Source organism: Carlito syrichta, unplaced genomic scaffold, assembly GCF_000164805.1.
Source record: "Carlito syrichta isolate Samal-C Ts95f unplaced genomic scaffold, Tarsius_syrichta-2.0.1 Scaffold160329, whole genome shotgun sequence".
NCBI lineage: Eukaryota > Metazoa > Chordata > Mammalia > Primates > Tarsiidae > Carlito > Carlito syrichta.
The window spans coordinates 40,999-54,494 of NW_007104425.1; the positions used below are offsets into that span (position 1 = coordinate 40,999).

At 39.6% G+C, this 13,496-nt stretch overlaps 1 protein-coding gene and 1 pseudogene across 5 annotated transcripts in view; one reads left to right on the plus strand and one right to left on the minus strand.

Moving 5' to 3' along the window:
* Positions 1–13,496, plus strand: part of CLCN3 (chloride voltage-gated channel 3) — an 84,872-nt gene that overhangs the window by 19,530 nt on the left and 51,846 nt on the right. For 2 of the 5 annotated variants that reach the window (XM_021709117.1, XM_008051083.2), the window contains exon 1: positions 11,859–12,231. The exons of the other annotated variants lie outside the window; for them this stretch is intronic. In XM_021709117.1, the coding sequence (XP_021564792.1) occupies positions 12,153–12,231 (79 nt within the window). In that variant the 5' untranslated portion in view covers positions 11,859–12,152. Of the gene's footprint in view, positions 1–11,858; positions 12,232–13,496 lie in introns of those variants that run through there. 5 annotated transcript variants of the gene reach the window in all.
* Positions 1,536–1,999, minus strand: LOC110594913 (annotated as a pseudogene).

Below are 13,496 nucleotides of genomic sequence, written 5' to 3' on the forward strand. Positions count from 1 at the left end.
GAGGGCAGTGGCGCCTCTGTAGCCTCGACCTGCTGGGCTCAGGCAGTCATTTCACCTCAGCCTTCCAAGTGGCTGGAACTATAAGCATGCACCACCACGCCCAGCTAATTTTTAAATTTATTGTAGAGATGAGGTTTGGCAAGTTGCCTAGGCTGGTCTCAAACCCGTGGGCTCAGGCAGTCCTCTCACCTTGGCCTCCAAAGTGCTGGGATTATAGGCTTGAGCCACTGTGCCCGGCCATGTAAACTCTTAACTTTTAGAAAGTGTGAGGTGATTATGTTATGAATCTTTGGTAAAGATTTTTGTTTTTCTGGGCGCAGTGGCTCAAGCCTGTAATCTCAGCACTTTGGGAGGCCAAGGCAAGTGGATTGCCTGAGCTCAGGGGTTCAAGACCAGCCTGGGCAACTTGGTGAGACCTCGTCTCTACAATAAATCAAAAAATAAGCCAGGTGTGATAGCATGCACCTGTAGTTCCAAGTACTTGGAAGGCTGAGTTGGAAGGATCACCTGAGCCCAGCAGGTTGCGGTGGCCATGAATGTGCCACTGTACTCCAGCCTGGGCAACAGAGTGAGACTCTGACTCAAAAAAAAAAAAAAAAAAAATTTTTTTTTTTGTTTTTTATTTTTAAAAATACTATTTTGTTTATACTCATGTCTGAAAAAATGACCATACTATATGTTGACACACATGCTGATATTGGAAACACAATTCAATAACGAATCATATTTAAATTTAATAAAGAACACACAGACATGAAAGCACTGATTGGTCATAGAAAGCAGAATTGGGGGTAAAAATCATTAGCTCCCGGCCACCGCAGCCTCGACCTGCTGGGCTCCGGCGATCCTTCCGCCTCAGCCTTCCGAGTAGCCGGAATTACAGGCATGTGCTACCATGCCCGGCTGATTTTTTGAATTATTGTAGAGATGAGGTCTCGCTGCCCAGGCGGGTCTCGAACCCGCGGGCTCAGGCAATCCACTCACTTCAGCCTCCCAAAGGCACAGGATTACAGGCTGAGCCACCGAGCCCGGCAGCTATAATTTTCATTTTCTTCAAAGAGCAGCCCCCTTTGAGAAGAATCAAACCAATTAGTAATACTCATCTATACAGCAAAATAATATGTGCAGTGGAAAGTTAGTGATTGTACTGATGCATTACTTTTACTAAGCCAGTTCATGCTCCTCAGAAATGCAATGCAAAGAAATAAAACATAATCTGATGAAAAATATGTCCTTATTGTTTACAATAAAAAGAGTCCGCTTCATTCTGCAGGCCTAGGTATATTGTGCAATAGGGAGCACTTAATGGCTCAGAGGATCAATCTACCAATTTGATGATGAGTCACTGAATAGGATCTCATCCATATTGGGTGACGACTAGCTCCATGGGAGCTGTGATAAACTGAACCATTTTTGTGGTATCCCCAGATCTCACTAAATAAGACCTTGCATCAGAAAATACAACAGTCAATCTGTAAGTTCTTTCTTTAGTATGAGGTGGATAAAGGGTGCATGGATAAAAGTAGTACTGTGGTCTAAAGATTGCTAGATTGGTATTGTGTTGTTGTTATGAATAATGGAGTAAGTTTCTTTTCTAGGCTGACAGTCCTGTATTAGCACTGCTGCTGGCTATGAAACTCACTGCCAAAGGTAAACAATTAAACTGATCATCAGGTGTTATAGTAATAAATGATTCTTTTATTTTTCCAAAGTCCAAGTTTGCTCCTTTGGACTGTTGCAAGCGAAGTAGATAAGAAACCAGGTTTCAAAGCATGCTCTGGAGCATTACCATTGGCCACTTTAATAACTGGCGCTCCATCTCTGTCTGACACAACAATAGCATGGAACCCTTCAACACTTGGTAACTTTTTATACAAGAATCGCTTTGGGTCATCCGCCATGATGACCCCCGTCCTCCTGCAGGATCAATCTCCATGCCTGGGTTTCTGAGCTGCTTGGTTCTCCCCGCTGTTATGTCAGACACAGCTTCAAAGACAGGTTCCTCTGCCTGCTGTTTTTAAGAAATTCCTAAAATGAAGTTAACAAAACATGACCGCTATCACTTAATGGTCGTCTGTTGGGAAAAGGTCAAAATTCTTTCGAATAGTCTACCCAGAATTATTTTTAAAAATGAATAAGCAGATAATTCTGAAGTTCATCTGATACTTATTCCAAGAAGGGTCATGTTCATCATACACATGACACTCTTCACATTGCTGCCAACGATACCTTCGAAACATCTTCCTACCTGTGTCTTCAGATGGCTTCAGTCAGAGCAACCTACTTAACCTACTTCATGTATGTGGAAGTAGGGAATTGCCCAAACATGTGTAGTTAAAATAGAAGGAAGGCAGTGCATTTAGGGACAGTGAACCAGTACATGTTTATGAAATGTTGCAATTCAGGATGTTGATAATGAGCTTGGAAAATGAAATTTGGTACTAATAAAATAGTGCCTTAATAAAATTAGCCTATGATACCCATGGAAAGCCAATCAAATACTGAATGGATATCATCAGAAAGGTCATTGGAAAGTAATAAGCTTACATTTTATTGTAATGCACAGAGCCTGGTGATCTGTACCTCAAATGCCACCTGTAATTATTGGCATTGCACTGCAAAAAATTAAATATTTTTTAAAAGTCCAAAGAAAGTTAAGTAAAACTGTTACTTTACCTCCTCATTCTACCTTTCCCACCCTGTGTCACTATGTAATTGATTTGCTTTTCTCGGCAGAGCTCGGTGGCTCAGCCTGTAATCCCAGCACTTTGGGGGCTGAGGCGAGTGGATTGTCTGAGCCTGAGGGTTCAAGACCCGCCTGGGCAACTTGTCGATACCTTGTCTCTACAATAAATCACAAATTAGCTGGGCGTGGTAGCACGCGCCTGTAGTTCCGGCTACTTGGAAGGCTGAGGCGGAAGGATCGCCGGAGCCCAGCTGGGCGAGGCTGCGGTAGCTGGGAGCGTGCCATCGCACTCCAGTCTCAGTGAGAGTGAGACTCTGACTCAAAAAAAAATATTTGCTTTTCTTCTTTGCATATAGAATATTATCTATGAACTATCCTTGGGTGATTTGAGAAAATAGTCATTCTGTTTTGTGCTGTGGTTCCAATTAAGAATTTCAGTTGGAAAAGTCTGTAGGAGTTATATGCTCAGCAATAAACTGAAGTAAATCCAGTCATTCTGTGCATGTTGGTGTCAGGACCCCTTCCGAGACTCAAATCCACGGATACTTGAGTCCTTGATATAAAATGGTATAGTATTTGCTTATGGCCTATGCACATCCTCCTGGATTGCCATCTGAATAGTTGTTATACTGTATTGTTTAGGAATCGTGACAAGAACAAAAAAGCTTTTTCTTGTTCAGTACAGATGCAATCATCCATTTTTTTTCTGAATATTTTCCAGCTGCACTTGGTTGAATGTATGGATGTAGAATCCACAAATATGGAAGTTCAATTGTACATAAAATCATAGAGAGTTTGAGGACCTGTGTAAACAGCTTCAAAATCCTAACAGAAGAAACTCCTTGGGAGAAGCAGTACTTAGAACAGATGTAAGTCAGTGTAGATACATATGGAACATGTTACCTACAACTGATTGAGACTGTAAATAAGATTAAACTGGAGGGTAATTTAGGTAGGAAAAAAATCCACGTTAGATGTTAATAGAGTTGGAGATATTTACCTTAAGTTCCTAAGTCAGAGACTTGTAAATTGTGACATAACATATCAGAAATGAAAAAAGCGTAATTGTGTAGTTTAATGAGTTACTGCCAAGCAAGTATCTCTGCAGCCCACCCAGGCTAAGAAAATTAAGCGTAACCACATTCCTGCATGTACTTTCCTAATTGCATCCCTTCCTTTTCCTTTAAAGGTCAGTACTGTTTTCTCTTTGTCTAATCACTTTCTTATAAAAGGGAAGCAACCTCTATAGTTTGATTATTTACATTAGTGTTGCCTGTTTCTGAAAGTTGAATAAATGGACTAATACTTAGTTTATAAAACCTTTGTTTCTTGCTTTCACACAGAGTGGTTTTCAGGAGTCATCCATGTTGTGGTAGGTAGTAGCTGTTGGTGAGGCTGCTCTATACTATATACTTTTTTTATACGAATATACTGCAGTTTACCTATTCATTTTACTTCTGATGGATCTTTAAGCTCCTATCAGTTTTTGGTGATTACAAACAGTGCTACTTTGAATATTACGTGTGTATCCTGGTACGAATATGCACACTTTCACTTGTTCAGGCTTGGACTTGTTGGGTCACGAATTGTGTTTCCACAGTGGTGTTCCCATGTACGCACAGACCAAGTGTGTGTGAGGGCTTCATGCCCCTCTGCACCAGCCCCTTGGTGTTGTCAGGCTTCCAGTCTTGTAGTCTGCTGCTGTGTGTGCATTTTGATTATGGTTTTAGTTTTCATCTTCTTGGTAATCAAAGAGGTTGAGCTCCTTTTCATGCTTATTGGCTATTCGGAAATCCTTTTCATCATACCAATTTAGGGCATTTGCCTATTTTCCTATTGAAGTGTCTGTCTATCTTGGAGGTTTGTAGAAGTTCTTTTTTTTTTTTTTTTTTTTTACATAAAAGATTGTATATTTATTCTTATGTGTTTAAACTTCAGTCACCTTCAAAGTACCCTCCATTTGATGCAACATATCTATCAGATTTTTAAAAAATTTTTTATTTTAAAATTCTTTATTTTTGACACAATCTTCTTGTTGAGTAAATGTGTTGTAAGTGTCTTCTGTGGGTTGCATTTCATCTCCTAATAGACATATTCTGATAGAATGTTCTTAATTGTAATGTGATCCTGTGTATTAATCTTTTGCTTTATGGCTAATGCTTTTTATGTCTTGATTAAGAAAAATTATGCTGGGCTCGGTAGCTCAGCATGTAATCCCACGCCTTTGGGAGGCTGAGGTGAGTGGATTGCCTGAGCCCACGGGTTCGAGACCCATCTGGACAACTTGGTGAGACCTCATCTCTACAATAAATCAAAAAATATGCCTGGCGTGGTAGCGCGCCCCTGTAGTTCCAGCTACTTGGAAGGCTGAGGCGGAAGGATCGCTGGAGCCCAGCAGGTTGAGGCTGCGGTGGCCGGGAGCGGCCACTGCACTCCAGTCTGGGCGACAGAGTGAGACTCCAACTCAAAAAATAATAAATAAATAAGAAAATGTCCATACCCTGATGTCATGAAGACATTTTTCGCTGTTATTTTACAAGATCATTGCTTTTTATGCTTAGGTCCAGAATCATCAGAGTGATTTATGTGTGTGTGTTGGGGTGTATTTAAATTTTTTCCATAGGATTGCCAGTTGTCCTAGCATTAGTTACTAAGAAGACCTTTTCCACCATTGTGTAGCTACTTCATGTATACAAATGGCTCATATGTAGGCGGGTCTAAGCTAGACTCTGTATTTTCTACTACTTTCATCCTATCAATGGTCATCTGTGTCTTTTTCGTCTCCGCTTAACCCTAGCCCCCTCCTTCCTCTTTTCTGTTCCCTCTCGTTTCTCCTGCTCCCTCCTCCCCATTCTTCCCCCTTTTCCTTTCTTTCTCCGCTCTGTATTCTCCCTTCCTCTCTCTCTCCCCCACTTAGTGTGTATCACTGTAGATTAATCAATCATTAGTCTTTCCAATCAGTTTGCCTTTGTTGTTCTTTTCTTTTGTGTATTTGTCTTCTGTTTCATTAATTTCTGGTTTTATTTCCTTCTACTTTGTTTGGGTTTATTTTGCTGTTCTATATTTTTCTAACTTGAAGTAGATGGTTAGCTCCTCATTTTCAGCCTTCTTTTCAGTTAAGTGCATTTAAAGCTATAAATTTCTCTCCAGATACTAACTGATACAGCTTTTTCTAGTTCAATGGGATCAGGGTTCCCAAGTGGCAGTTAACTGGAGCTGCACTGCCAGATCCATGAGAGGGCTGAGGACACAGTGGTGTCCAGAAAGGGGAGAGGGAAACATTCTGGAATCTGAGAACTCAGGGAGGCCAAGAGTGGTAGAACCCCAAGGAGTGTTACTGCTCTCTCAACTCAGCAGGGTGGCAAGCTGAGCCCCTAAGAAGTGTTTACAGCTCTTCCAGTTCAGCAGGTTCTGGGTTCTTGTCTCACACCCAAGAAGAGTAAGGAGCACAGGAGCACAGACACTGGAGAGTGAGCAAGTCAGATTTATTAGAAGATAGGAAAGCTCTCTGCAAAGAGGGGGGACCCGAAAGTGGGTTGCCGGTAATCCTGCTGAAGTTAGGGGTTTATATAGGCTTGAGAGTGTGCTGATTGGTTGGTGGGGCAGACTTGAAAAATGCACCAATGAGAAAGAAGCGTGCAAAATGGGAGGTCTGCGACCAAGGAATAGGTGTCCTCATTCTGGTCAGTTGGGCTTGCAGCAGACGTTTTTACCAGGGACCCGCCCTAAACGGTCTGCCCACCCCATTTCTTCCTTCTCGCTCTTAATACATACACTATTTTATCACCATGCCCTAAGCCTTTATTTTCATTATCACCAATTAACAATAATTTTTAACTTTATATGATATCTGTTCTAGCCTATAGGTTATTTAAAGTGTAGTTCCATAATTTGCAAACATATGAGGACTTTCTGATTATGTTTTTAATTGATTTATAACATTATTACATTGTGGCCAGAGAATATACATCGTGTGATTGCAGTGTGTTGGCGTTTTTCCAACTTCCTTGTAGCTCGGGAGAGTCCATTTTGCAAATGTTCCATGCGTGTTATGCTGTGAGAGTGCATGTGTGAAGCCTTTGGTTGTGGTTTTCTCCTGGTTCTTATTAGGTACAGTTTGATAATTTGTTGAGATCATCTATTTTCTTACTGAGTTTTCTCCTTGTTTGTTTCTATTAAGCATTTGCTAGTGATGTGTTAAAAACTTTTCACTGTGTTTGTAGATGTACACTACTACTTCTTATTCTGTCCAATTTTACTCTGATACTTTGATCTCGTGCTATGAGACTATATCTTCCTGGTGAATTGAACCACTTCTACTGGATTATTTTTGAGTCGGCATCTCACTTGTTGCCTCTGCTGGAGTGCAGTGGCACAATGGCTCACTGCAGCCTCAACCTCCTGGACTCAGGCAATTCTTCCACCTCCTGAGTAACTGGGACTATAGGTGCATACCACCATGCCTAGCTAGTTTTTTTTGGTGGTTGTTGTTTTTTGTAGAGACAAGATCTTGATTTGTTGCCCAGGCTGCTCTCCTGAACTTCTGGGTTCGAGTGAGCCTCTCGCTTTAGCCTCCCAAAGTGCTAAGATTAAAGGTGTGAGCCACCGTGCCCAGCCCACTTTTTTTTTTTTTTTAAATGACTCTATTTCTAATAATAGTTTTTTGCCTTCTAGTCTACTTTGATATTAATATCGCTCCCCAGTTTTCATTGGATTAGAGTTTGTATCCTATAATTTTAAAAAATTCTTTTACTTTCAGCCTTTCCGTATCTGTGTGTTGAGAGTCTTGTAACATATAGTTGTACTTTGAAAATTTAATTAAATATTGTTTACTTTTAATTGAAGGACTTTGTTTATGCAATGCAAATATTGGTATAGTTGGTTTTAAATATTTCTGAAACAAAAAACTCTTAAGCTTGTCTTTTGCTTAGTTATTCTACCAGTTTATGTTCATGCATGAGTAAATTTGATAATTTTTTTTTTTTTTGAGTTGGAGTCTCACTCTGTCACCCAGTTCTGGAGTTCAGTGGCATGTTCCCAGCCACCACAGCCTCAACTTGTGGGGCTCCGCGGTCCTTCTGCCTCAGCCTTCCAAGTAACCGGAACTATAGGTGTGTGCTACTATGTCTGGCTAATTTTTTGATTTATTATGAAGACGAGATCTCGCCAAGTTGCCCAGGTGGGTCTCGAACCCGCAGGCTCAGGCAATCCACTCGCCTCGGCCTCCCAAAGTGCTGGGATTACAGGCCACCGAGCCTGGCCTGATAAATTATTATTATTTTTTTTGAGTTGGAGTCTCACTCTGTCACTCAGACTGGAGTGCAGTGACTCCTCCCGGCCACGGCAGCCTCGACGTGCTGGGCTCCAGTGATCCTTCCACCTCAGCCTTCCAAGTAGCTGGAACTACAGGCACGCGCTACCACGCCCAGCTCATTTTTTGGATTTATTGTAGAGATGAGGTCTCGCCAAGTTGCCCAGGCGGGTCATGAACCCGCTGGCTCAGGTAATTCACTCATGTCAGCCTCCCAAAGCACGGGATTACAGGCTGAGCCACTGAGCCCGACTGATAAATTATTTCAAAGGAATAATTAAGGCATTAAGAAATAGTGCCTGTTTTTTATTCTGATTTTGGAAAAGTAATCGTTGTGTGATAATTGTGAAATAAAAGTCTTCATATTTTTAATCCTGTGATATGTTATTTGAGTAACTAGACAGCTCTGTTGAGAACCAAAACTTCTTAACGTTTATGAGGTATGAATATTGCAAAACCACTTTTTTGTTGTTGTTTATTTTTGGCCTGTCATTCTTTAGAATTGCCACCTCTTCTTTCATTAGGGTTGTAATAACTTCGTAGCAGACTGTAGCTTGATGACTGTCCTCCTTGAAAGTTTTGCTATGTCCTTTTTCTTCCTGATGCTTCCTCTCAAGGAGGATAACTGCCAGTGCCACGTAACATGTTCAGATGCAGATATGAGCCAGCCACGTTCATGGGCTGTGAGCCATGGTTGTGAACCTGCTGCTTCTCAAGTCTTGTGTCTGGCTGAGAAGTAAAGGATATAATTTCTTATTAAGTTTATCTCACAAGTGATTTTACTTATAAACATTCTTTTGAAAATCTTTTCATTGTCACAAGTGTTAAACACAAAAGTGTGGAGAAGAGCATAATGTCTCTTCCATTCTCATCACCTGGTGTAAGTAAATGGCCAATTCTGTTTCATTTCTGCTTTGTCCCTGGTCATTTTGAAGTCAGTTTTCAGTTGAAGCATTGTATCATTTAGGTGTCATTGTATCATATAGGTAGATAGACAGGTGTGTGTGCTTTTGTGTATTTCATTATGTATCTCTAAAATATCAAGATTCTTTTAAAGGTTGATATTGTTTCTAAAATATGAATAATTCCTTAAAATCAAATACCTGCTGTTTCACATTTCCCCAATTGTTTCATAAATAATCTTACACCAAAATTGATTGATATATCTTTTTAAGTCTTTTTTAAAAAAATTCTATAGGTTTTCCATTTTCCTTTTGATCTTAGTAAAATGTGTTTGTTGAAATCAGGTCATTTATTTTCCAGTTTGGGTTTCCTGACATTCCTGAGCTGTCATTTAGCATGTTTCTCTGCTCCTGTATTTCTCTGTTCCTACTGTCTGTCTGTAGATTGGTAGTTAAATCTAAAAGGAAAACATTTTTAAAAAAAATTTAACTACTTCTGACATTGCACATTTCTTGGATCATTGGTATTATAAGGGGCTTGCAGACTGAACTGTTGTGATGTTATTGTCACCTGACCTGCCTTCGGTTTCCAGACACAGACAAACACATCCCTGAGAAAACTTTGTCCAGAATTCCACGTCATTTCGAGAGTGGAGTCTCAAATGCATTTGAAAGCAGAAATCTCTCCCTCTGAGCTCTAGGTCCTTGAGTGTGAGCCACATCAATGTTTCTGATTGTTCAGTGGTCCTATTCTGTGGTTCTCCAGAGCTGGAAGCACTTGAATTTGTCTTTTGCTCTTCTTGTCCCTTCAACTCAATCCACAGCTCCACCTGTGCTGTAATTCAGCTTGTTAACTAGGACATAAAAGCCTCAGCCAAAGTTCTTTTCTGTGTCAAAGTTCTTTCTCACCACACCTTCCAGTCTACCTTTTTAAAGTGTAGTTGGAAAGCGTTTTGGCCAGGGTAGCTTTCCTTTAAGAGAAAGTGGCAGCTGTAGACCCTGTAATTGTGAGAGATTTGTTTACTTGTGAAATTTAAAACAGTTCCAGATTTATTATTACAAAAGTAACATTTTTGTTCAAAAAATTAAAGTCATGTGTAAGTATATAAGGCCCTCCCCTCTTCTACCTCATTCTCAGAACAGTTGTTGGAAACTTGATTTGTCTCATTCTATGCAAATATAATTATATATAGAATATGTTATATACACACACACGTTTTTATCTTTAAAAATAGTTCAAATCTGGCTATAAAATATTTGCGTACTAAGTATTGTGAATGGTTACTTTCTCAGGAGTCTGTTGTTCCTCCTCCAATTACTGCTGACTGTCATTTTCATTCTTTATGACCAACTTATAGATCCGGAAAAACGAGTTAGGAGAGAACCTACCAATACCAGGAAAACTTGTGCGTAGATTTCCATTTTTATGCAAAGACATGTAAGAACATAAATCGTATCATCAAAACTAAATCATGTATAAATGCCATATATGTTTAGAAAAACCTGGAAGTAGAACCACCAGATACACTTTGAGCTAATGTAGTAAAGTTAGCTCTTTGTCAAAGCTTGCCTTGTTTAAAAAAATTATTTCTGAGAAAATTTGAAAAACATAGCAAAAAATCCCTGCCTATGCTATCGTAAATGTCACTAGCTAGAATCGGGATTGGATAGGATATTCCATGGTAGTGACTCTAGTCTCTGTTCTTTTCCCAGAACTGTGTCTCCCAGATCTGGGTGGGAATTTACAGGAAGCTCTACTTACACTATTTTCAGACTTTGAAATATAGAAATGTAGAAACTTGATTTAATTTAATTGAAATATAGAAATGTAGAAACTTTATTTAATACAATTTTTTAAAGGCCTCAAGAACTAAAATGTACTTGACAAATTAAGTAGAATTTCTCTCTTCTCTTTACTGCCCTCTCAGTTCTCTCTCTCCTTTTCTCACCTCTGATTTCATGTAAATGGTTTTAGTTGGGTTGGGCCCTCAGTTTGTCTCACTCAATATTAGGACAACACATGTCTTGGAACCCCTGAGTTCTGCAGGTTGTCTCTTATGAGCAGCACCTTTTCGTTTAGTGTCACTACATACATAGGCATTTCAGGGAGAATCGCCGGGTCTAGAATCACCTCAGAGGTGACTGTAAGATGGTGAACTCTGATCTTAAATGAGCATCCAGTTTGGGGTTATTTTTTCACAATGATAGTCTGAAACAAAAAAGTTGCTTTATTTCTGAAATTTCTGAAAAATTTCTAGCAGAGACAATTTCTGAATTTTATAAAAATTTCTAGCAAAATGAAGTGCTTTCCTTTGAGACATATTTTACTAAAAGCCCTTTACAAACGCACACACATTCTTTGTGAGCTAGGGAAAATAGGAAGACAGAGAGAGAACGCTCTTGTGCCTCTAAATGTCTTTTTGCATAGTTTGCACACACTCAGTGCAGAGATTTCCTATGCTGATTAGCTTCCTTTCTCCTCTAAGCTACACTGCCTCCCTAGCTGATTCCTTGCAGGGTATAGACAGAAGCTGCTGGGGAAACTGGTCAGTGAGACCAGCACTCTTCTACTCTCCTGGGATTCTGTTTTTAATCCTCCATAAAAGGCTGCTGGATGCTTCAGAGTATTCAGAATAGACTTAAACGCCAGCCTTTTGATAAACCTCTGGATTGTTGTCGTGTTTTATTGTCATGATGTACATGTCATTACTCTTTAAAATTAGTGCATTCATGTTATAAGCAGACAGCCTTATTAGAGTGTTGCTTTCATTTTTCTCTATTAGAAATGAAAAAGGGCATTGTGTGCATCCAGAATTTCCTTTTTACACCTTTGTATTAAGTACTTTGTTCCCTTTATATTTATCTTAAAATTGAAAAGAAATAATGCTTCTATTGTCTTACTGTGGTTGCCACACATGCTACAAAAGCTGTATTGTGCATGCTTTAAAATTCTCCAACCAGTTTTGTGTGTTATGCTGGGAGCTTAGTCACCAACATACTCAACAGGACCTGATTAAGAAGGCTGTCCCGCCTCTGAGCCCAGTGAGATTGTAGCCACTAGCAACCAGGCTCGATAATTTCACTTTGATGACGTCATCCACTGTGGAAGCGCCCAGGGCTGGCAAGGGAGCCGCAGCTCCAGCCTCATCAAAGATGGCATCTCCCCGGCCTGCCGTGGCTGGGCCAGAGGAAAGGCTGACGTCCTCTTAAGCCAGCCGGCTTTCCTTCTGCTGTTGCTCTTAGGATTCTGGTCATGGACGTGTCTTCCGATCCTTATTTGCCCTATGATGGGGGAGGAGACAGCATTCCCCTGAGGGAGCTGCATGGGAGAGGTATGCGTCCTGCTGGGTGGCTCTCGGTGTCTGCATGCGGGTGGCCCTGGGGGACACTGTTCTCCTTATCCTTTGGATGCCGCGGTGTGCTCTCTGGTTGCTCTGGTTTGTTCCCAGCAGAGACGAGCCTCTGTAGGCATTCTGATCATTTCTCTTCGTCCTGCTTCAGACCACAGCATGCTCCGACTCCATCTTCTGCATGAAATCCTCTTTATGTGTAACTATGAGCATGAATTAATCCGCTTTCGCAGCTAACTAAAGTCGTGTTGTTGGCACCCACAAAATGATGTTTCTTCCTTTGGAAAATTTGTGTTTCCTGTCATTTACACAGATAAGTGCCTGTGACCATTATATTTCAGCTGCTGCCAATTACCATGTTTATTTTATACCACAGAGTAAATTTATAGCAAAAGCTTCATCTACATGTTAGAACGTTTTTAAATGACAGTAAGGATGAGCAGATTTTTGTATTAATATCTTTCATTTAATATGTATTTCAGCTGATTAGCATACTACACTGTCTCCCACAGGTACCTTGTGAAATTTGATATGATAAGACACATTTAAGGTGCTTTTTAAACCTCAGAAAAAATAAGTCAATAGTTAATGAAAAATAGAAGAGCACCCTGCCCCAGTCTCCTTAAAACTAACCACATGTTAATTATTGCCCTTTCAAAATTTTTTAAATGATTATTCTAAAAATAGATTGATGTTTGTCATGCTAGAAAAAAATTGTGACTTAGTTTATGAGCCATATTTGTTTGAATTACTGCCTGTTATTATAAAAGTCACTTTATGGTTTACCAGACTTTTATTCATAAAGTAGATAGGGAAGTCATACTCTTCTTGAGCATATTTAGCCTGTTTTATTTAAAATATACTTTATTTTCTGATAACACTTTTTTTGTATTGTTGTAGTAAATTTAAAAATTATAATGTATTCTACAAATGTTTATTGGTTGCTTTGTGTCTGCTATATACTTTTTAGGCTCTGAACAGTTGTAACATTTATCTTGTATTTTGTAGTTAGTAGAAACTTGTTTTGTTACATTTTGAGAAATGCTATATAAAGATCACACTGTGTGTATTGTGCTTTCTCTTACAGAGTTCCCTTTTTAATAAATTTCAATATAGATGCTAATTTATATATATTTAAAAGCATAAAGAAGAAAATAAGTTTGTCACAATCTTACCACTCAGAGATTTTTATTATTTATGTTATGGTCATATAAGTTCTTTTTCCTATATTCTGTCCTCAATTTTCT